Consider the following 20,556-nt stretch of genomic DNA (forward strand, 5'->3'; position numbering starts at 1 on the left):
TCTTATAGTTAGAAGTGGCATTCTAAGATGTGAACACGTGTGGATGTGCAGAACTGCATAGTCAGTCTCACTTGATCCAAAATGCTAATTAGCATCATATAATTAGGTTATATATTTGCAATAGAATGTAGTGCATTTTACTGCAAATAGAATTTTGCAAATTCTACATGCATGAATGTAGTGCATGTTGTAGTGCAGTTTTGTCATGGTTTAAACCCAGACAGCAACCCAGCACCACACGGTCACTCACTCACCCCCCTACCGTTTCCCCCTGCGGGTGGGATGGGAAAGAAGAATCAGAAGAACATAAAACCTTACAGGCTGAGATAACAGTTTAATAAAGTATACTGCAATACTAATAATAATAATGACAAGGGAAATAACAAAGGGAGAGAGTATAAACTAAAAGGGGAAAGAAAAACGAAAAACAATAAACCCTAAGTGATGCACAGTACAATTGCTCACCACCCTCTGAATAATACCCAACCCAACCAGAGCAGTGATCAGTCCCTTCCAGGTGACTCCCCTCAGTTTATATGCTGGGCATGACATGCTGTGGTATGGAATACCCCTTTGGCTAGTTTGGGTCAGGTGTCCTGTCTCTGCTGCCTCGCAGCTTCTTATGCTCCTCCTCACTGGCATGAGACTGAAAAGTCCTTGATCAGGGTAAGTGCTACTGAGGAACCACTAAAAAATTGGTGTGCTATTAGCGTTGTTCCCAGATGAAAGGCAAAGCACAGCTGTGCAGAAGGTACTAGGAAGGAAAAAAAAAATCCCAAAAAACAACAAACAATTCAACACCCCCCCCAAAAAAACAACAAAAAACAAACCACACACAAAACCCAAACAAAACAACAAACCTGTTACAGCTGAAACCAGGATTTTTTTCCAAAGCAGAACCTAAGCAGTACATATCCCATAGCTGAAGAAAATGGAGGAGCGACTGCTTTCAGCTGAAACAATTGCTGCCCCATAGAAATGAGCAGTCTCTAATGCCAAGAAAGCAGTACATCTTCTAAACCCTCTTCATATATATTACATTAACTCTCCACAAAGAAGAGTAGTTCCCTCTTTCTTGGTTGGGGCTGCAGCTGATACTGCCTCCACTCCTGAGCACAGAGGAGCCAGCTAATCCTGTTCAAGGATATCCTCTGACCACAAAAGCTTGTTTGCATTCTGGATCCCCATCAGCTGGCTTCAGCCTTTCTTTCCCAGGGCTGACTTCCATAGCCAGATCTCACAGATACATATTTGTTAATCACAGCAATGGGGGCTCTACTTCTGCAGTCAATCCCCCCACCCCAATCCAGGACACCATGCACCATACTGGATGTTTTGTTGATGTTCTGCCCTCAGGTACCAGGCAGTTTGGGAGAAACACCCACTTAATAACCTCATCCTCATGTAGCCTCTTACAAATCCTTTCAGATGTAATGATTTTGAACATGTCCTTCAAAAATCACGTTTGTTGTTACCCTTTCAGACAAGGTCATCTTAACTATGGAGCAGGATGAGGATTTCCAGGGCATCCACATGTCCCGTGAAATCAAACTCAACTCTGTAGAAAGAGAGCAGTTTTCAGGAAATGGGAAGCTTAAATGCTAAACAGTTTATATATAACCCAACAAATCTCTTTTGGGCTGAGATGGTAAGCACAAAGAAAGCAGGTAGGAGGACTTGACAACACAATCCCTGGAGAACTGCAGGAACACAACAAAGACCTATTGCGATTCAAACTCTAATCCCTGGCCCAGCTTCATCCTTGAAGTTATGCAGGTTAAAACTATATGGTAAAATTCAGACTTGGTTCAAGTAGTATGATTGAGGAAACACGCCTATGTTACAAGTTTGAAATAGCAGCTGACATGCAAGTTTGGCCTAAAATACAGGAAGATTTTAAGTCTATACCTATATGTATATAAGTCTATATACATACCCATTGGTCCCCCTTTGTTTCCTCTTGAGTTTTTGTGGAACCTCCTACATGGCACAGAAAAATTAGCTGCCAAGCAACAAATAACAACTCCCCGATGGCAAGTCTTGCTGAGCACGGAAAATTCCCACTCTCAAATGCCCTAAGTACACAGCACAAGGCAGTTCTATATGAAGAGACATAATGTTCTTTTCTTGTTTAGGGGAAACAAAACACACCTCTCAAAACTCCAGCCTATGCAGCAACAACCACTTCCCCCCCAAAACACACACGGTAACAGCTGCAATTCAACTTGCCAGAAGTACAGTCAACATAACTAGTTACAACATGATTCAGTTTGGTTTTTTTTATGCAGTGTAAGTGTCTGAGCAACCATCCCACACCTCCTCAATAAGCAATACCCGAAGGGCTGCCCAAAAGCAACTGGAGCAACATGCTTTTGGACAGACAAGTAGTACTGGCTCAACTAGTCACACAGACTTACCAGGGTGTAGCCTAACCAAATTATGCACTGAATTTTTATATGAAACCCCCCCCAAAAAAAAACCCATAGCCAAACATGGCATCTATGCCTCTTTAATTATGAAAAAAGTTAAAATAATTCCAGCTCAAGCAAGTTGGGAAGTGTTACCACAAAGCTTCAGCATTTTGATGTCTCCGCACGTGTTTACATCTATACCTTTGATATGATTTTGTCTGCTTTCTGTAAACACTGCAGTACTTTCCAGACCATTGGAAAAAAAACAATAACTGCAAGCTACTGACACTGGATGAAGATTTGAGACCACTTTTGTAATAGATACAACAGTTATGTTTGCAATATCAAACTTCAAAGGAAAGCAAATCATCATCTATTGTTGTCTTGAAACTGGCTATCCACCATTTGAAGCCCAGCTACTTATCTCACAATCTGCCTCTGCCTTTTCCTGTATTACCCTCTTCCCTTCCAATTTTTTCCTCATACCTTGTTCCTTAATTTGTAGAGAAGAGGGAAACAGCACCTATTATAGCCACCTATATCTTCTTAATATCAGTTTAGGATCCTGAATGCATTGCTATTTGTTTTAGTAGTATCCTTTCCTTCCCTCTGAACTATCCTCTACAACAGCCCCTTGTTCATCTAAGCTTGTTCACCTACACTTTTCTAATGATCTTTACTCCCAAGGCTGGTAAAAGAGCATCCCTTATTAACAGCTCAGAAAATACAAACTGCACCCTGTCTACACCAGCAGAGCTCTGCCCCAAAGCCCACCAAAACTTATTTCCAAACATATGTGATATCAAGCCATTATTACAAGTGTCCGTCTTTTCTTGCAAGGGCAAGGGGAGCACCAGCCCTCCCTCCAATGCACTGTGCCCTTCTTCTATTCTTTCCCTGCAAACAGTACAGTTTCAAATAGACAGAGCCCATCCCATACTACTGCCTTATGACTTTTCACTACTACTAGAGAAAGGGCTTTTGAAGAAAATACAGTAGCTCACCTTGGTCTACAAGAAATGAAATAGACCTCTTTATTTCTACGCCCAAACCCCATCACCTGCCTTCTAAGCCTGCAAAACGCCCCAGACATCCTGTATTATCTCAGGGAAATTAAAAAATCCGGAACAAAAACCACCACAAGAGCACTCCAAGAGACCGGAATCTGTTCGTGTGCTCTCAAGCCGACGAGGCGCAGTGCCTGGTGCGAGGCAGAGCACAGAAGCTGGCTCTACCGCCGCTGCCTTCAGCCTCCAAGCCGCAACGATGCGCGTCTCTAAAGCGGGACGGGCACACAGAGAACACTCGGGGGACCGATCCAGCCTCAGCCACACTTCAACACCAGCATGCCGGCGAGAGGTGCCGCTGCCCCGGTGCGGGCGGCCGGGCCGGAAGAGCCAAGGACGACAGGCAGGCGCGCTCGGCTGCCCGAACTGCACACTACAGCCACCGCGTGCAAGCCAGCACCCCCTCCCCGGCTCCACCAGCCCTACAGGCCTCCGGGGCCAGTTTCCGCCGGCACTCGGAGCCGGCAGGCGCCCAAACCCCTGCCCGCTCGCCAGACCCCGGAGAAGCGCGACCCCCCCTTGCCCAACATGTGCGGGCTGCGCCGGCGGGGGCGGGGCCCGCGGCCCCTCCCCGCACCCGGTAGCGGCCCCGACCGCGGCCCCGGCGGCGGAAAGTGCTGATTCAGCCCCCGCCCCCCACCCCCGGCGGCGCTGCGGGCCGCGGCGCCGGTACCTGAGGCTGTGTACCAGCTGCCGGCGTGGCTGGCCTCCCGGCAGAGCACCCGGTTGGACATCTTGGTGCCGGAGCCGCCTATGGTGTTCGGGGGAGGCGGTGGGGGACGGGCCCGGCCGCGGCGGCGGCGCTGCTCCCCCTCCTCCCCCGGCACGGCCCGGGCCCCGCGGGCGGAGGCGGCGCTGCCGGCGGCGCCTCCGGGCGGGCGGGCTGACGGCGAGCCGGAGGGGGGCGCGCGGAGGCGGCGTGCGGAGCGGCGCGGGCCGGGACCGCGGTGCCGGGCTCGGCCGCAGGCGGTCGCCCCGCGGGGGGCGGCGCGGGCCGGGGGCGCGGGGACAAAGCCTGAGGCCGCCGCCAACTCCGCGCTGGCTGGTGGGGGGGACGCGAAGAGAAGGAGGCCGCGGCAGCAGCTGGGTTTGGCCCGACTCGGCTCCCGTGGACTAGAGGCCGCACAGGAGCCGCTCCCCCATTGGGTACGAAAGGAAAAGCCTCGTCGCCATTGGCCACTCTCCTCGCTGATCCCGCCCACCTTTTTGACAAGCCCGAAATGGAGCGGCACCGCCTCGTGGGGGACGGGGGAGCAGAAGGCGGGGTTGAGAGACGGAGTCTTCTTCCGATTGGCTGGCTGAGTTGCCGTGGCGATCGCTTCTGGCGCGCTGATTGGCGGGGCTGTGTCTCCGTGGTGGAAGGGAAGATTACGGGCGCAGGTCAGACAAGGGAAGGCATGGCGGGGGGGGTAAGCTCCGCCCCGCCCCGTGGCCCCCAGCCCCGGCATGGTGGAGGGGGCGGTGGCGGTTCAGGGAGCGCCTGCGGCCCGCGGGAGCCCCCCGCCGGCGTGGCTGGGCGCGGAGCGCCGCTGCCCCGCTTTCCATCCGGGGCAGGAGGTGAGGGGGTCGGTGTTGTCGAGAGCGGAGCGGCGCTCTCTGGTGCGGCGGGTTTCCCCCTTGCTGTGGGGAGAGTACGGCGCAGCCGCCTCGGCTTCCCCCGGTCTCGGCGGGGGCTGTAGGATCAGGTCGGATTTCGAGGGACAGAGCACATTACCCAAAGGCAGGGGTAGAGAGAACAGGGAGTGCGCTGGGCGGAAGGCCCTTGCTTTCCAGCTGGCACAGTTCCTTTCCGGCGCCTCACGTATGTCGATACCGTGTCCTGTAGCGGGGTCTGCCGGAGTGCCTTTGTGTGGAAGTCTCCAGTTCCTATCCTTTATTTTTTTAATCAGCTTGGTGAATTTCTCCTTGGTGCTGCCACGAGAAATCAAGCACAGCTCAAAATAGCGAATAACGCAGAACTGGGAAGGGGAGCATAACCACTTCAAAAGGAACGAAGGAAAAGAGCAGTTTTAACCACCGATGTATGAGATGCACCCAGGAGACACGGAGGCCTCAGGAGAAGCAATGAGAGTTTGCAGCCATGAAAGTATTAAGGCAGAGTGATGTTTTGTGAGCTGGAAGGTATTAGGGCCACGCCAGGAAACACATTCTCCTTTTCCCCCTTAGTGGTTTTATTCTTCATAAAGTCCTCCAGCCAGTTATAAATGCATGCAAAATACACAGCTTGTATGTGTTTAGTTTAGTTGTGTGGGTTTGTTGTGTTTTTTTTAAGCAAAGGAGAGGGACAAAGGCATTGTTTGCAGTATGTCTTCAAGATCAGAAAGGCTCGTGCTGTAGAAGTGTGGCTGATGTCACTTTTATCAGGCCTCCCAGTGCAGCTAAGGGGCAACAAGAACTAGGATCTCCAAGTAATATTTGTAATGGGTTGCCATGAGGAAATGGAGCCTGACTGTCTCAGAAAATGCCTGACGTAGCCTTCACTGCTCTATCTATCCTTACATTATTCCATTGTTCTTTTACAAATAGTGTGTTGAAAAAGGTTAACATGGATTATAACTCTGCCTCCACTGGAAGAACTATTTGTCAATAAAGCCTGACTGCTTTAACATAAAACTATATCGCAGTTGCGATACCCATTTGTAACTAAAGTCTTTTACAGTAAAAATCTTTGGTACTGGGAATAGTTCTGGAATTTACTGCTTATCCCTCAACAAAGTTAACTAAATGCAACAGATGATAAATTTTACTCCATGGAGAAAAATTAAACGTTGTGATTATATACTTAAGAGGTCAAGCAACATACAGCTCAAGTTTTTGATGCACCATTGTCCCACAATCCACCAGGAAGAGTTAGAGGAGGCTGCTAGAGAAAACATCTTAGGGGAACTGGAGGTTAAAATAGTTTTTAGTTATCTGGTATTCCTCTCTACCATTTAGAGGAAGAGCTTTCACATAATAAAAATCAAGGCAGCAGAAGCAGAAAAGCAGGCTGCTCTTCAGTTAAATAGAAGATGGTGGTTCTTGGTGCTGAGCTTCTTCATGCTCAGGATGTGAAAGATTCTAGCTGTAGGCTGAAAAACTAGGCTGAACTTTCAGTTGAATGCTGTGAAGCAATGGGATATGCTGGGAGATCCTCCTGCATTGTCTGTAGAGGAAGAAGTAAGAGGAGCACTTACCTCTTCAGACTTACTATTTCAGTCTGTTTTTTTTCTCTGATGTGCAAGAGAGGCAGGGAACTCAAGCTAAGGCTTGACTAAGAATATTGTGTTACATAATTCGTACAGTGGTAAGAATAAAGCAGAGCTGTACTCTTGTGAAGCATGGCAGGCATACAGATTCTTCTCATGTGTTTCCAACCTACTGGTTTCAACTGCTTATATCTATCAGATTTTTTCATGTTTTTCATTTGTTTGAAAGCAGCTGCTTCATTTCTAGAAAGTCTGACGAGAGAGTTCTTTAGCTCAGTCCACATTTACAATAGTGACAGCACTTCAGAAAAGAAAATGGATAGCTCAAAAGCCTGGACTGATTTTGGAGAATGTCCTTGATAAATCAGAGATTAAATAAATAAATAAATTTGGCAAGGCAAACAGTATTTTTTGGGTGGTAACAGGCTTCAGAGTATGAAGATAGAGGACCCTTTGATCAGAATTGCTTTAACTGGCTTCTCTTACTATGCCCTTCAAGGTAAAAGATAGTGTTCTCTGTGGAATCATTTAAAAAGGCAGACTGCAAAATACTGCATGAGTCATATGTAATTCTTTCACAGTTAATGAATAGTAGTGTCTGGTTATTGGATCTAAAATAGTCATCTTGGAAGGTGTGCTGTGCTGTTGACCAGGTTTTCTGTTTTATTTTCTGCTTAATTTTACTGCCCTTTAGAGCATATACTGACTCAGTTACCTAGGGTAGTGTGGAGAAAACTGAAAAATAATTGTTAAAGAATCAAGAGATAATGGCTTTCAGCTACTTAGCAGTGGCCATACATCTGAAGTTGCCATTTTCAACTATTTCTTCAAGCTTTTATGTATATCAATAATTTGTAGCCCCTTCCATCTGTTCATTTTATTGATGAGTTCTTCATTTTTATAAATCACTTGGGTTTTAATTTGTACTTCAAAATGAAATACATTTCTCTTGAAGGCCTCAGAACTGGTGTTTGCTAAGGAAAGTAAGTACTTCTTTCTGGATTAAATCAGGATAGCAAGCATCTGTCAAGTCTTTTCACAGAATTTTCATTGTTTTATAGTGGGGAATATTTAAAACCTGTAAATACTTTGAAAATTTGGACCTTATCTTACTTTCCTAACTTGGACAACTGGATTATTCAGATACAATCTGATTATTCAGACAGTACCTTACCATCTTCTTCCTGTTACAGAGTATTCTCTGTGCAGCAGATCCCAATTGGTGAAGTCAGTGTAACAGGTAAAGGAATATGGTCGCACTTTCCATGTTGATTTGTCATGCCTTTGCAAGAATCACAAAGATTAATTTCTTAGAGCTGGTGAGTTCACTGCTGCTAGTAATATTTCAACTTACTTTCTTGCAGGAAGCTGTCCAGAAAAGCTGCTGTAGTACATCTAACGTGATCACTGTGTGAACATGCCCTTTCCATTCTCTCCAACTAGCCTAGATGGGAAGACAACAGCAGGTGACACCAGGTACCAAACACTGGCACTAGCAGCTGAGTAAGTGGGTTGCCGCTGGCAGGGGCAGCTCACCATAAGACTGGTACCAATGCTTTGAGATTCGGAGGGGTCACAAGCATTGCGCAGCTGCTTGATGGGTGTTACTGTAAAATGAGAAATCTGATTGTATGCTGAATTCAGGTATAACAATACAGTGTAAGGAAACTGCTCTGTCTAGGGAAGAGTGATAGCTGAACTGCTTTTTTTTTTGTATGGTCTTGCACAAATTTTAAACATGGAAATTAGGGAGCAGCATAGATAGTTGGGCTTTTTTTCCCCACCTATTTAACAATTCTTACAATCTTGCGATATTGCCACCTATGGATGAAACCTTGGAATGCTGCTTCAGCAACAAAAAAATCACTACCAAGTCTTTACAGTGTCTCCTTCACTGAAATGTTGTTACTCATTCCAGAAAGTCAAAACACTGTTAAAATCATTTCAGTGCCTTTTTGAAGTGTCAGTGTTTGATGGAGAGTGTGTTCACCACAATGCAATAGAATTAGTAATCGCATTCTGCAATTTCTGTAAGTTTTCCAAAATAGAATTTTATAGACTTGGTTCTGGGTTTGCAGGTCTTTCAGATTTTTTTGTTCCCCAGTCTTACTGCTCTTGGACTGCACTAATTCAGTGCTTCCCTCATAGCATCTTAAGAGATATGTAAAATACTGAAAGCCTTCCTACTAGGAGTAACAGCCAGATCTCATCCCAGCGCCTACCACAGTTGAAAAATATTTTCCCCTGAAGGATCTATCTTCTGGCAACTCTTACATACATGTATCTAAGCTTTTAAAGAAGAAAAGCCATGTTAAAATAAAAAAGTCTTCATGTTACCATAGGAAATTCATCTAGATGTCAGAGAACAAAGGGAAAATACTACTTGTGCAGTACTGCCAATACAGGACGTATTTTTTTAGCCATTGTAGGAACAAGCAAATGAGAGACTTAATGTCTCTCTTCCTGTGAATTCATGCATAATTGGGAAAGAAAAAAAAAAGCAAGCATCCTTCAACATCCCAGAGAAAAAATCTCCAGCCCTTGTAGCAAATAATTTTAATTTTCTAGGTTTTAACTGCCTGCTTTCTTAAAGCAATTATGTAAGAAGCACAGAATGGATATGGGAACAGTATGATGGCAATATTAAAGTTTATCTGAATAAAAATTTAGGATTTTGATTATTTGAGCAACTCTTAGAAGCCACGTTTACAATTTCTGTGACTGTCAAAACAAATTGTTATTCTCCCAGTCTGTTAAAAACTGGGCTGTGCTTAATATGGATTTCTGTATTCAGTGCTAGAGAACAACATTAATTATGCTCCTTGTTACAAGCTTCAGAAAACAAAAATGGGGCTTCTGAGGGCTCTTTAGGTTATTCCATTGTCAATAACATGGGCTAGCCAGTTCTCCAGCTATAACTTTGGTATTTCAGAGCTTTGCTAGTCACAGCACCAAGCCTATCAAGGTTCAAGGACCATTTGCATGACACTCTCAGTCATGCAGTTTAGTCTTCGGTAGTCCTGTGAGGACTTGATGTCCGTACGTGTCCCTTCCAACTTGAGATATTCTATGATTCTATCTTGCACAGAGAAAGAACATTCCAACGAGGATAGCAATACAGAGAACTGAAATACAGAACGTTTGTAAGACCCTTCAAACTTTATTCTGCCAATTAAATTCAGCACAGCAGTCACATGAGATCAATGACAAATGCTGAACAGCACACCTCATGAATGTACACATCTGCATGGGACACTGCAGATGAGCTGTTCAGCTGCTGAATCTAACTGTTTAAACGAAACCTATTTTGTGGCCTTCTGAAGCAACTTCTCTCCCCTTTGCTTAACCAGTACTTCCTCAAAATAAATTTTAACTGCTTTTGTTGCTTTCTGTTCAGGCATGTTGCATGTAGAGGGTGCTATATAAAATCAAGTTACACACATTATCACCCATGTGATTCCCATAAGGAATTTTTCCCCTTTGTGTCATACCATCAGGTGATGTGGCCCTATGGAATTATTCAGACTTTCATCCAGCAGAGCAGTTTCTGTACTTTATTTTGAAAGTCTCTCAATAACTGATTTAAAACAAGTGAACAAATTAAAAGTAAAGTGTTCTTTATTAAATAACTCAAAGGGTAAAGCAAACTGTGTGATTAAGAAAGACACATCAAACTTCCAAAGGATTTTTACAGCAGAAAACAAACTGTGGCAAATGAACATTTCAGTCTAGCAGCCAAACTGTCCTCATTTTTATGGAGTTAATTCCGGTCCTCAAACTGTGACTTGTTTTTTAAAAGATATGCTGCTAGAAATTCAATGGGATTTGGTGGTCTGCAAAGAAGAAAATAAATAAAATGTTACTAATTTTTTTTAGATTAAATTAAATAGCTGAAGAACTAATTACCTTCCCTTTAAAAGCAACATAACTCCTCCCAGACACAAACATTGACATAGGGATGACCAGCTCCCTATATTTACCCTGTAAACTTCCAGTTTATATTTGAGGAGACAGTTTTTAATAAGGAGTCTTAGTCACTGCTGGTTCAGTGTTTGCGACTTGCTAGAACAGCCACATACCTAGAACTAGGGTACAGTCTATAAGTGTACATGCTGCATGCACACCATTGCAAGTTACACACATTTGCCTATTTCTGTAACTTGTGTTACATAAAGTGAGAGTTAATCTGTCAGTGATTTCTTGCGTCATTTTCTTCAAATGGTTATTGCATAGCTTTGTGCCTTAGAGATGTTTTCTCAGTGCTGTAACTTGCAAGAGGTCAATAACAAACACTTTTGATTGCTGGCCTTTGCCTGCAAGTTTTTTTAAGAGTTCTTCCAGCTACAATGCATGAATCCTGATAATCTGGATCCTGTCCACAGAATAAATTTACTTATTCCACACTGAGTCAGGCCAAAGGCCTTGCAGTGAGCAAATAGCCTGTAAAGAGCATTAAAAAAGGGGGCGAGGGCACACATGTATTTCTGCATATCATCCTTTTGGCCTCCAACCATGTAGCAAGTGTTAGCACCTATAATAGTCCAGGTGGATTCCTCTACAACTTTGTCCAGTTAGCCCTTGACCCCAAATAAAATGTTAATGTCCTCAACTTAAGGCAAAAAATTGTATAGTTTAATTATGTGAGCTGTGAAAGATCACCTCCTTGTTCATTATGAATTTGCTACCTGTTTTATTTAACTGGATTGCTGTATCAGAAGAGATAATAAACAATCCATTCCAACTCGTCATGTCTGTGCTATTCATGATTCAACAGATTCCTATTATATTCTCGCAGAAGTGTCTTTTCTAGGTATCTATTCAGTCCCTCTGCATACAGACAGCATTCCATACTTCTGACAACCTTGTCATTCTTACTTTTTCACATTCTACCAGAATACAAGGGAATGTGACTTAGACACAATATTAAAAATATGAGAACATTATAAATTTAAATAGTGACATTCTGCTTGTTCTTACCCATTCAATTTCTAAGTCCTAACATTCCGTATTTCTTTTTGACTGAGCAATGCACTGATACATATGTTTGACAGTTTAAAGCTATTTTTTCACAAGAAGGAAGAATAATTTTTTCACTAGCATTACCCTCCTAGGTGCATCACTTTGTGTTTATTTGTATTAAATCTTTCACTTTTTGTCATTTCAGAGTTTCAGTTTCAGAGTTTCAATTTCATAGCAGTCTTCCATAGTTTCACACTGACTTTATGAAGTTTCTGTGCAATTACTTACAATCAACAGACTTAAAGAAACAAAACTCAAACAACCAAAACTCCAAACAACAAAAATAACAACAAAACCACCCCAAAAAAACACAAACAAAAACCACAGGAAACCCAACCTGTTCTGGAAAACTCTAACAAACTTTGTCAGCCACTTCTTCAAATTGCTTTAAATGACTGTTTCCAGGATTCTAGTGTTGAGATCATTTCACCATGAAAATACACCATTTCTGTCTACTATCTTCCTATCAGTTCCTCATCCATATAAAGGTTTTTCCTTTAATCCCACAGCAACTAATCCCCTTTAAAAGCTTTTAGTGAATGACTGTGTCAGAAACCTTTTGGAAACTTGAACATTCTTATCACCTGGATTCCTGTTTACATGTGCTCACTGACTCATTCAATGGAGGAGTTCATTGAAGGAGTTCAATGAAGGATGAATGAAGAAGTTCAATGCAAGAGTGAATGAACGAGTTTGTTCACTCCTTTAACTCCAAGAGACTTACAAGACTTGACAAAACCTTTTTTGACTTCTCCCAAATATGTCATTTATCCATATGCTCATTATCCTGGGTGATAATTTCTACTGAATTCTAGACAGTCATCAGATGTGCTGGGCTGTTCCCTGAACATTTCTTAGGAAAATATGTTTAGCATTCATTAGTTATTCTCCAGTCCAATTTTAAACAGAAGATTATACAGCAGAGTGTATTATACCACGACACAGAGCTGGTAGTTTAGCTTTTTCACCCCTGAAATTTTCATATGCTCAACTGAATAGCCAATTTGACAGTGGCAGTTTGGTACTTATGTTATTATGGTTTTTTCCTGTATGTTCCCCAAACTCTTCTATCAATATTCCAATTTCACTCCTGTAGTGATCCCCATAAAGAACAGCTCCTTCTATAATGATAAATAAAAAATAGGTTTGTCTGTAGCACAAGTATCCAAACTGTCAGTGTGTGGGATCCACCTCAGGCTTTATTTTACATTCAGTCTGCAGCAAATCTCCCACAGATGTCAGCTGAAGATCTGCAGGCTGTCCAGGTGGACACATGGGTGTACCTTCTGAGGTGCTCTTTTGCCTAACTAGCTGTCTGTACAACAGAGTTCAAAGTCACAACCCTTTTTGAGGTGAAGACCCTGTGGCTGTCCTGCCTGTAGGTATCACAATGCTATTAGAGTCACCCATACCAGCTTCTGATTGTGTTATTTCGGCACCACTGAGAAACTACACATAGTATGACTAACCAGTAGTTTAGATACACCAAAAGGCTGAAATTAATTTGGGTAAGATGAGAAAATGTTTGCTGTTATGGAAGTATACCCTTCTACATTTACTGACGAGATTTGGAGCACCTCAGCAACATAACCTTTACTCAAAGGACAAATTATCAGTTTGCTTCTTAGTGTGTTGACAGCACAGAGTCAGACTCATCTTTAAAAAAAAATTTCATCTTCAACAGATGCATATCAGGCCAAATTTGTCTGTCTTTTAAAAGGTAAGCAGAACTCTTGATAATTCCACACTACAAAAATCTTGCTCAAACTAGAACAACTTCTTGCCTTCTTTCTATTAGGTGAATTACATGATAAAATGAATTAAAAAAATACATTCCTCCCCACTCCCAAAACCTTTGCAGTATTACTCCTCACTGGGAGATCACAAATTCAAATAATAACCTATCATGCCATATGCACCTAAGCGAGGAACACATCCTGCATGGTCAGAGTAATTCATAGGTTCACAAACCTGTTGTAATGACTCTCACAACTAGCAAAGCCACGTCTGGTGTGCGAGGTCTGAAAATGTGACACATAGACCCATGTTTGAGAGCTGCTTTTTTCCCCAACAACAGAAGGGAGGTTGAAACATCTTACCTCTCTTTTGCAAGCACAGCGAGTCCTTGTAGTAAGATAGGTACAACTGTCTGATCCAAGTAGGCACGTGTGGGCAATGACTGAAGATCCACCTTCTGCTTCGATGTTTTCTCTGCATTTATTTTCTCATTTTCTACTATCCTCTGAAGTGGAAAAAAAAAAGGGTGGGTGGGAAAGGAACATTGGTAATGTTAATGGCCACATCTGCTTTGAAGTGTCAGTGCAAAGTACCCATCTTCCTGCAAGTTACTGGCAAGATTAAAGACAAATTAAGTGCGTATTCTTCCTTGCATAAAAATCTAACCCAGAGGAGCCGTCTGTTCAATTCTTACTTTTTGATGAAACAACATTAAGATGTAATGAGTTTTCTAAATCAGAAGATACCAATCTCTATCATTTCTATTTGTTTTTGCATTCAGATTTAAATTCTACACCCAAGAATGACTTGAATGACTGCTAACAAAAGCAGTCTTAATTACATAGCTCTGTGTGCATGCACTGTGAACACAAAACACTAAGAGCATGAGAAATTCAGGGGGAGCCTGACCAAGGGGACTCTTTATTACAAACAGTTCAAGACCGTGCTTTATTAAAAGTATAGATGGACCCTTTGAAGAAAACATATGCAAAATGCTTCAAAAATGCTTTTGGTCAAAAAGTGCTGAATCATCTTACACCAATAACTGCAGTTAAAAAAGGGTACCCTACCACTGCTAGTAAACCAAATGTATTCAAGGGAGAATAAGCGTATCTACAGATATGGGACCAACATATCCAATGTGTTAAAGTTCTGTAGAAGTTGAAGCCAACAAACAAGCAAGGGGATGAGTCACAAAGGATGTTTAAGAGAAAGTTTCTGCAAAAGCTTAGCAAACAGCTGATAATGGAGGGAGGCTGAAGGCTCTTCTTTAATAAGAGATATTAAGGAAGTATCGTAGGGTTATTACTGTAATCCACCCTGTTACCAACAGCTGAGTGGATTGTGTCTACTCTTTCTCAGCATAATTAAAGACAGCTTGGATTAATCTGTGAATATGAAAAGAATCCCTCCCTTTGATACTTCTCTAGAAATTCCATTAACACCTATTCACTTCCCTGTAATTTAAGTCTGCCTGGCTTTTTGTGGCACAATAAATCACATATATATATAAAATATATAGTGATAGAATAGACAATGATCCTAGGATACTTTCAAAAAAAACCCCACCTCATTAAAGGTTTTGTTATTTACTTCAGTACCATTTAGTATCATGGAAGCAACACAACTGAACACATATTAACAACCAGTAGAGCAATGAACTGTTGCTCTGTAGGTTCAATTTCCATCTGACTTTCTTGGGAACATTATATTTGCTGAAATTAGATGCAAGACTCATTCCTCTTGATAAGGAATATAACTTCCCCTGTACTTCACAACAACAAAATCTTTGTTACCTCTACATTTTCAGTGAGGCCGTATTCAGAATGGGGATTTTCTGGAACCTGAAAAATAACACACGGTCAGGAAAATTAAAAAGCTCCTTTCACACATGTAGCATTAGGCATATAAAGCATTTCCTGCAGTACCTGTGGCTGTCCCTCCATGATCTGCTCTGCCTCCATGGTCTGAAAACTGCAGTTTGCTGGACACACAGAAATCTGGAAAGCCATAAAATACCGGTCAGCAGGCTGAGATGAAGACCAATGTCCATAGCCTAATACCGTATCGCTTGCTGGCAATTAAGGCACAATGACTAGAGAGCAAACTGAGTGGCTCCATGCTTTCTCCCCCCCACCAAACGTGTAGGCGTTTCTCCCCCACACAGAACCGCGACAGGGGCTGCAAAAGACGGTACCAGGACTACAAAACACGGTATTCCTCACTTAAATCAGGAGTCCCCAGCGACGACCGGCTCCCAGTCGAGTGCATCCACAAGAAGCTTCACACCCTTCCTCCCTCATTCTCCCTCCCACCCTGCTGCACACGCAGCACACAGCGCCAGTGCCCCAGGACCCGCGGCCGACAGGACCGGGTCCCCGCCGCAGCGCGGGCAATCACCGGGGACTGCGCGGCCTCGGAAATGCCCAAGCGCCCCGCTCTCACCCGCCCGCAGGCACCGCCAGGCTCACCTCAGCAACCACTGCCACCGCGCACGGCGTCGTAAAGTGTTTTGACGTAAGTGAAGAAGTCGCGCCGCTAGCGCAGACCCGCGACAAACTGCGCCTGCGCCTCCCAACCCGCTCTCCCCATTGGCGGGTGGGCACGCGGAAGCTGGCCGGTGGGTGGTGCTGGCCGCTGGGCGGTTCTTAAATCGCTGGAGCGGAGCTGTGGGGAGTGTAGGGTAGTATTAGTGCTAGGTGGCATGGTGCGGGCACACGGCTTGTATAGTCGTCATTCTGACCTTGAAAACTAAAGGTAACTGCATAGACTGATTAATCAGGCTTGTTTGAAAGCCACTGTTTTCCTGTTGTCATTCAATATGTCCTTTATTAACAACATTATCCTTCACCGGCTTTTCTATTTTGCTCAGGCATGGAGTGATGTTAGGGACTGGTAAGTTTACTGTGTCTAAGTCATGAATAGTTGCATGTTTATGTTTTTTATAAATAAAATTATGTATTTTATACAGTAAGAAGTAGGAAAACTAATCCTTGGTTTTGTTGAAGTAACTGTTAATTTAAATAGAGACAATACGCATTACTGGGGGAACTCTGAACTAGAAGCGGCTGTGTGGCAAAAACAAGAAAAGTAATCAAAGAGTAATTTTATAGTAACTTGGGGAAAGACAGTAACACATGGGGGACAGTAGTGATTTCAGTTTGGTCTATCCTGTTAATTAACACCCCCACCAGCCCCAATTTTCTGCTATAAACGGGAAAGCAGCTCGCTGGTGCACCGAGTTATGAACTTATATTCTGGGTCAGCCTGGCTTCTGTTGGCCGTTCTGGGGTGTACAAGAGAGCGATCTGTCATGACGTTAACAGCAGCTCGGAGTATTTAATTTGCAGAGTGGGAAGTGTGTGACAAAAGAAATGAACCGAAAATGAAAGGAGGGGAAGGTCGCAGCGCAGAGGGAGGGTTCGGTCCGGGCGCAGGCCGTGGGCAGTCTGCCACTGCAGCTAGACAGACATAGAGTTGTCAAAGCACCGAAGAACCCACTGCCATCCTCCCGGGGGCAATGCGACAGGGCGGCGGGATGGGCATCGGCTGCTGCTCATCCCGAACGACTCTGGAAGGGAGGAATCCCCCCCAACGCTGCTCACCTGCCTCTCACAATGCCTGCACGCCGACCGAGGCGCCAGGTACCAGCAGTGCGGGGCGGCTCACAGTGCTAGTCAGAATAATTAATGTTGTTAAATTAATTAGGCTCATCCTCTTCCCACGCGCTGTGTTTCAGTGCGCTGAAATCCCGCGGGCTCGGCACAGGAATAGGCACAGCGCTGACAGACACGCTGCTACGTTCCGCTGGGCAGGCCGGGAGCTGTAGGCTCCCCGCGGCGCCGTCCCCGCCTCCTATTGTGGCTGCGGCTCGGCGGCAAAGGCACTGGGGGCGACGGCGGGCGGTGTCTGAGGAGCGCCCTGCGCACTCCTCCCCCTGGGGCCGAACGAAAGGGGCGTCGCCGCCGCTGCCGCCATGGCCGGTTGTTGTCAGTCCCTGGCAGTGGGTTATGGCGACGGCGGTGAATGAATTCTCCGGGCGGCCGAGGGAAAAAGAAGGGCTCAGCCGGCTCCAGCTCCGCGCCTCTAGCCGCCGGGCCCTCGCCCTCGTCGCCGCCCGGGCCGGCGCCCCCCGTGCCGCCGGCGGGGGCGGCGGCGGCAGCGGCGTCCCCCCACAAGCGGAACCTGTACTACTTCTCGTACCCGCTCTTCGCCGCTTTCGCCCTGCTCCGCTTCGTCGCCTTCCAGCTCGGGCTGCTCTTCGCCTGGCTCTGCGAGCGCTTCTCCTGCGGCGCCCTCATGGCCGCCAAGGGCAGTAGGGCCGGAGCCAGCGACGCGCCGGAGCCCGGCGGGGCGCCCGAGACGGTGCGGGCCTGCCACAAGCGGGCCTTTGAGTGTATTTCCATGGCGCTGCGCATCGACGAGGATGAGAGAGGTAGGGGAGCGGGCTGCGGTGGGAAGCGGGCCGGGTAGGCCGGTGTCGGGGGGGCGGGCAGGGCCAGAGCTGCCGCTTTGAGTTGAGAGCAAACAAAACCTGCTTGTGTGAGGAATATGGGTCACGAAGGATTTGTGCCGGGGGGCGAATGTCGTGCGGCCGCCTGTACGCGGGTACAGTGCTTCGCTCCCTGCCGCCCGAGCCGGGTCCGGCCACCCCACACGCGAAGCAGGTCTCTATCTCCCTGTAATAGCTTTAAAGCTTTTTGTGCGGAGGCCTGGCTGTGACTGCAACTAGCTCTCAGTGTAACCGAGCCAGCTGGACAACAAAAGCATCAGGAACAATAATAAGGGTGTATCATTAGTGTACTGTCATTATAAATGATGGAAATGTTGCAGTAAGTCTGAAGGAAATTCGGCTCCCAAACTGTTTATTTGAAGTCGTCTGAGTTTTCAGGATTATTCATATTGTGGCATTTTTGAGAAATTATTTTTCTAAAACTGCTTGACATGCTTGCGCTTAAGAAAACTATCACTATGTGACTAGAAGACCTTAAAAAGGAATCACAGGGTTTGATTAAATGAAACACAGGAGTAAGGGCTTTATTTTTTTCCCAGAGGATAAAAACTAACAAAACCCCAAGCAAACAGGGCAATTGCTACTGCATTTAATGTAGCCATTTGTTCTAAATGCAGCAGCACAGTTCTGTCAGCCTCCAAAAGATAGTCCTTAGGGATATGCTGTGGTGTGTTTTAAAATTCTCTGGGAACATCAGAATACCTTATACTGTTTCAGTTCCACCGTAGTGCAACTGCTGTTATAGAGGAGGATGTTAAAAAAGTAGGTATAGGCCTTCAATAGGAACTACGTGCTGAGAACACCATGAAAGTGAGGGATGTGTCTTACTGTGCATTACTGGGGAGTAGCAGTGATAAGCTCTGAAGGGAAAAACCTCACCAGGTGCAGCAGGGTTAGTTCAGAACAGACATTAAGTGTGAGAGCAGTGAGAGTTGTAGGAGCAAAGCATGAACAAAGGTGAGGGAGCTAAAAACTTCTGTGGTGTTGATTGCGCTCTGAAGAGTACCCACGTCTTAAATTATCAGGTGCCTATTCTACTGTTGTGGCTTGAAGGGTAAGCTTTCAAATACTGATTTTAATCGTGGGCTTCTTTTGTAGATACTCTTAGAATTACCATATATGAATTAGCTGCACAGGTCATATGTTTCCTAAGATCTTTGTTGCTAGAACAAGCAGTTGCAAAGCTGTTACAAGCCTGCAACTGCAGTATTCATTGCACTGAGAAAGAACTCACCTTGATTTAATACATTGATTTGTTATTTGCTTATTTGTTTTGCTAGAATGCATGCATAACTTTGAATATATTTGATATGTAAACAAGCTTTGTATAGCTTCCAGCAGAAGACACTATATTAGGCATAGCCTGCAAGATGTTTGGAGTTTCTGGATCATCTAATATCCTGTTAATTATGTGGTGGTTTTGCTATTCTGGAAGCTATGTGTACTTCAGTAATTATGGTAGCACTTCTGGTAAGTTTGATGCTTCTGAATTATTTGTGAAATGAATATTCTTCGTTTGGTATATTCAGAATCATGCTTAACATCTTTTCTTGGGAGGGAGAAGGCACATGTGTTGGGTTGACCTTAGCCAGCAGTTCAGCACCCACACAGCTGCTTGTTTGTGCCCCTCAGTGAGGCAGGGGAGAGAATAGGAAGAGCAAAAGTGAGAAAACCTGTGCCTTAGCAGAAAGACACTTAATAAGAGAAGGGAAGAAGTGGGTCAGAAACATGGGATATAAAGGCATTGCTTACCAATGCCCAGAGAGGTTGTGAGCAATTGCTGCCTCGTAAGTTGCCCCCCACCCAGTTATTCCTCTACCCAAGATTTTATTGCTGAGAATTATGTATTGTGATATGAAATATCCCTTTGGCCAGTTTGGGTCAGTCATCCTGCCAGTGCCCCCTCCCAGCTTCTTGTGCACCCCCAGCCTATTCACTGGGGATATAGAGTAGGGGAAAACAAAATCTTAAGGTTGTGCTGTTCAGCAATAGTCCAACCTTTGGTGTCTTACCAACACTTTCAGTCACAAATAAAAACCTCAGTGCCATAGGGGCTGCTGCAAAGAAAATTAACTCCATTCCAGCCAGATCCAGTACAGCAAATCAACAGCTTCCAAGGAATGTGACATTGAATGTATTAATCATTGAGAACTAGTAAACCATCCTGCATGGGTTCAGAATGGTACTTTTGCAAACAGTTTTGGTACAGTGCTTTTAAAACTTCTCCAATTAAAATGTGGAAGTGATATTTTAATGATGACCTTAGCATGCTTGCAGGTGCTCTGCAGAATAACAAAGCAATTCAGCAATAGCAGAGGTGGCTGGAATCGTCTCAAATTTGATTTCTTATAGCCAGATTCAGCATTAGAGTTACAGTGCAGTTGAAACAGTTTCTGTAGGTGATGGGGAGAAGCTTTAAAGAAAAAAGGCCACACATACGATGAAAGGCATTCAGCTTTGATGATTTAATATATCTGTCTTTGTCCTTAACAGTCAGGATATATGAGGCTGGTGGAGAAAGGGTAGCAGTAAGATTATTCCCAAGGGGTGTGATGTATACAACTGTGGGAGGGTGCTGCTCCTGTGATTCACATTGGTAAGAAGAGCGAAGCGTGGGAATT

General features: G+C 44.7%; 3 protein-coding genes and 1 long non-coding RNA gene across 10 annotated transcripts in view; 2 read left to right on the top strand and 2 right to left on the bottom strand.

The window, feature by feature from the left end:
• Positions 1–4,318, bottom strand: part of MEMO1 (mediator of cell motility 1) — a 30,081-nt gene extending 25,763 nt beyond the window's left edge. The window contains exon 1 of one of the 2 annotated variants that reach the window (XM_034060958.1): positions 4,152–4,318. In XM_034060958.1, the coding sequence (XP_033916849.1) occupies positions 4,152–4,212 (61 nt within the window). In that variant the 5' untranslated portion in view covers positions 4,213–4,318. Of the gene's footprint in view, positions 1–1,936; positions 2,133–4,151 lie in introns of those variants that run through there. The other variant, XM_031046238.2, reaches the window with a different exon arrangement.
• Positions 4,319–4,956: 638 nt separating this feature from the next.
• On the top strand, positions 4,957–11,412 carry LOC115946011 (uncharacterized). The gene is made up of 2 exons (XR_004080168.2): positions 4,957–5,035; positions 8,031–11,412. It is a non-coding gene; the product is annotated as an uncharacterized lncRNA (long non-coding RNA).
• Positions 10,267–15,969, bottom strand: DPY30 (dpy-30 histone methyltransferase complex regulatory subunit). Of its 3 annotated transcripts, none has more exons than XM_005146026.3 (5): positions 15,894–15,969; positions 15,351–15,422; positions 15,219–15,266; positions 13,785–13,927; positions 10,267–10,499 (listed from the first exon to the last, which is right to left on the bottom strand). In XM_005146026.3, exons 2-5 carry the CDS (start codon positions 15,384–15,386, stop codon positions 10,427–10,429), a joined length of 300 nt encoding a protein of 99 aa, XP_005146083.1. In that variant the 5' UTR covers positions 15,387–15,422; positions 15,894–15,969; the 3' UTR covers positions 10,267–10,426. The 3 variants fall into 3 exon arrangements, with proteins under 3 accessions (XP_005146083.1, XP_030902096.1, XP_030902095.1); XM_031046236.2 differs by lacking the exon at positions 15,894–15,969 and adding an exon at positions 15,868–15,890; XM_031046235.2 differs by lacking the exon at positions 15,894–15,969 and adding an exon at positions 15,648–15,783.
• A 1,335-nt stretch (positions 15,970–17,304) lies between these two features.
• Positions 17,305–20,556, top strand: part of SPAST (spastin) — a 39,017-nt gene continuing 35,765 nt past the window's right edge. For 2 of the 4 annotated variants that reach the window (XM_034060411.1, XM_034060412.1), the window contains exon 1: positions 17,305–17,857. In XM_034060411.1, coding sequence (XP_033916302.1) covers positions 17,449–17,857 — 409 coding nt within the window. In that variant the 5' untranslated portion in view covers positions 17,305–17,448. The remainder of the gene's footprint in view (positions 17,858–20,556) is intronic. The other 2 variants (XM_034060410.1, XM_034060409.1) reach the window with 1 other exon arrangement.

This window comes from Melopsittacus undulatus, chromosome 3 (genome assembly GCF_012275295.1).
Source record: "Melopsittacus undulatus isolate bMelUnd1 chromosome 3, bMelUnd1.mat.Z, whole genome shotgun sequence".
NCBI classification, from domain to species: Eukaryota; Metazoa; Chordata; class Aves; order Psittaciformes; family Psittaculidae; genus Melopsittacus; species Melopsittacus undulatus.

What these genes read in the sequence shown, in the direction of transcription:
- DPY30 (XM_005146026.3), bottom strand. Translation starts at nt 15,386, where the DNA reads ATGGAGGCAGAGCAGATCATGGAGGGACAGCCACAG. An exon ending in TCATGGAGGGACAGCCACAG is followed by an intron (nt 15,267 to 15,350) that starts GTACTGCAGGAA and finishes GTTATTTTTCAG; the next exon opens with GTTCCAGAAAATCCCCATTC. An exon ending in GCTGTGCTTGCAAAAGAGAG is followed by an intron (nt 10,500 to 13,784) that starts GTAAGATGTTTC and finishes TCTTCTTTGCAG; the next exon opens with ACCACCAAATCCCATTGAAT.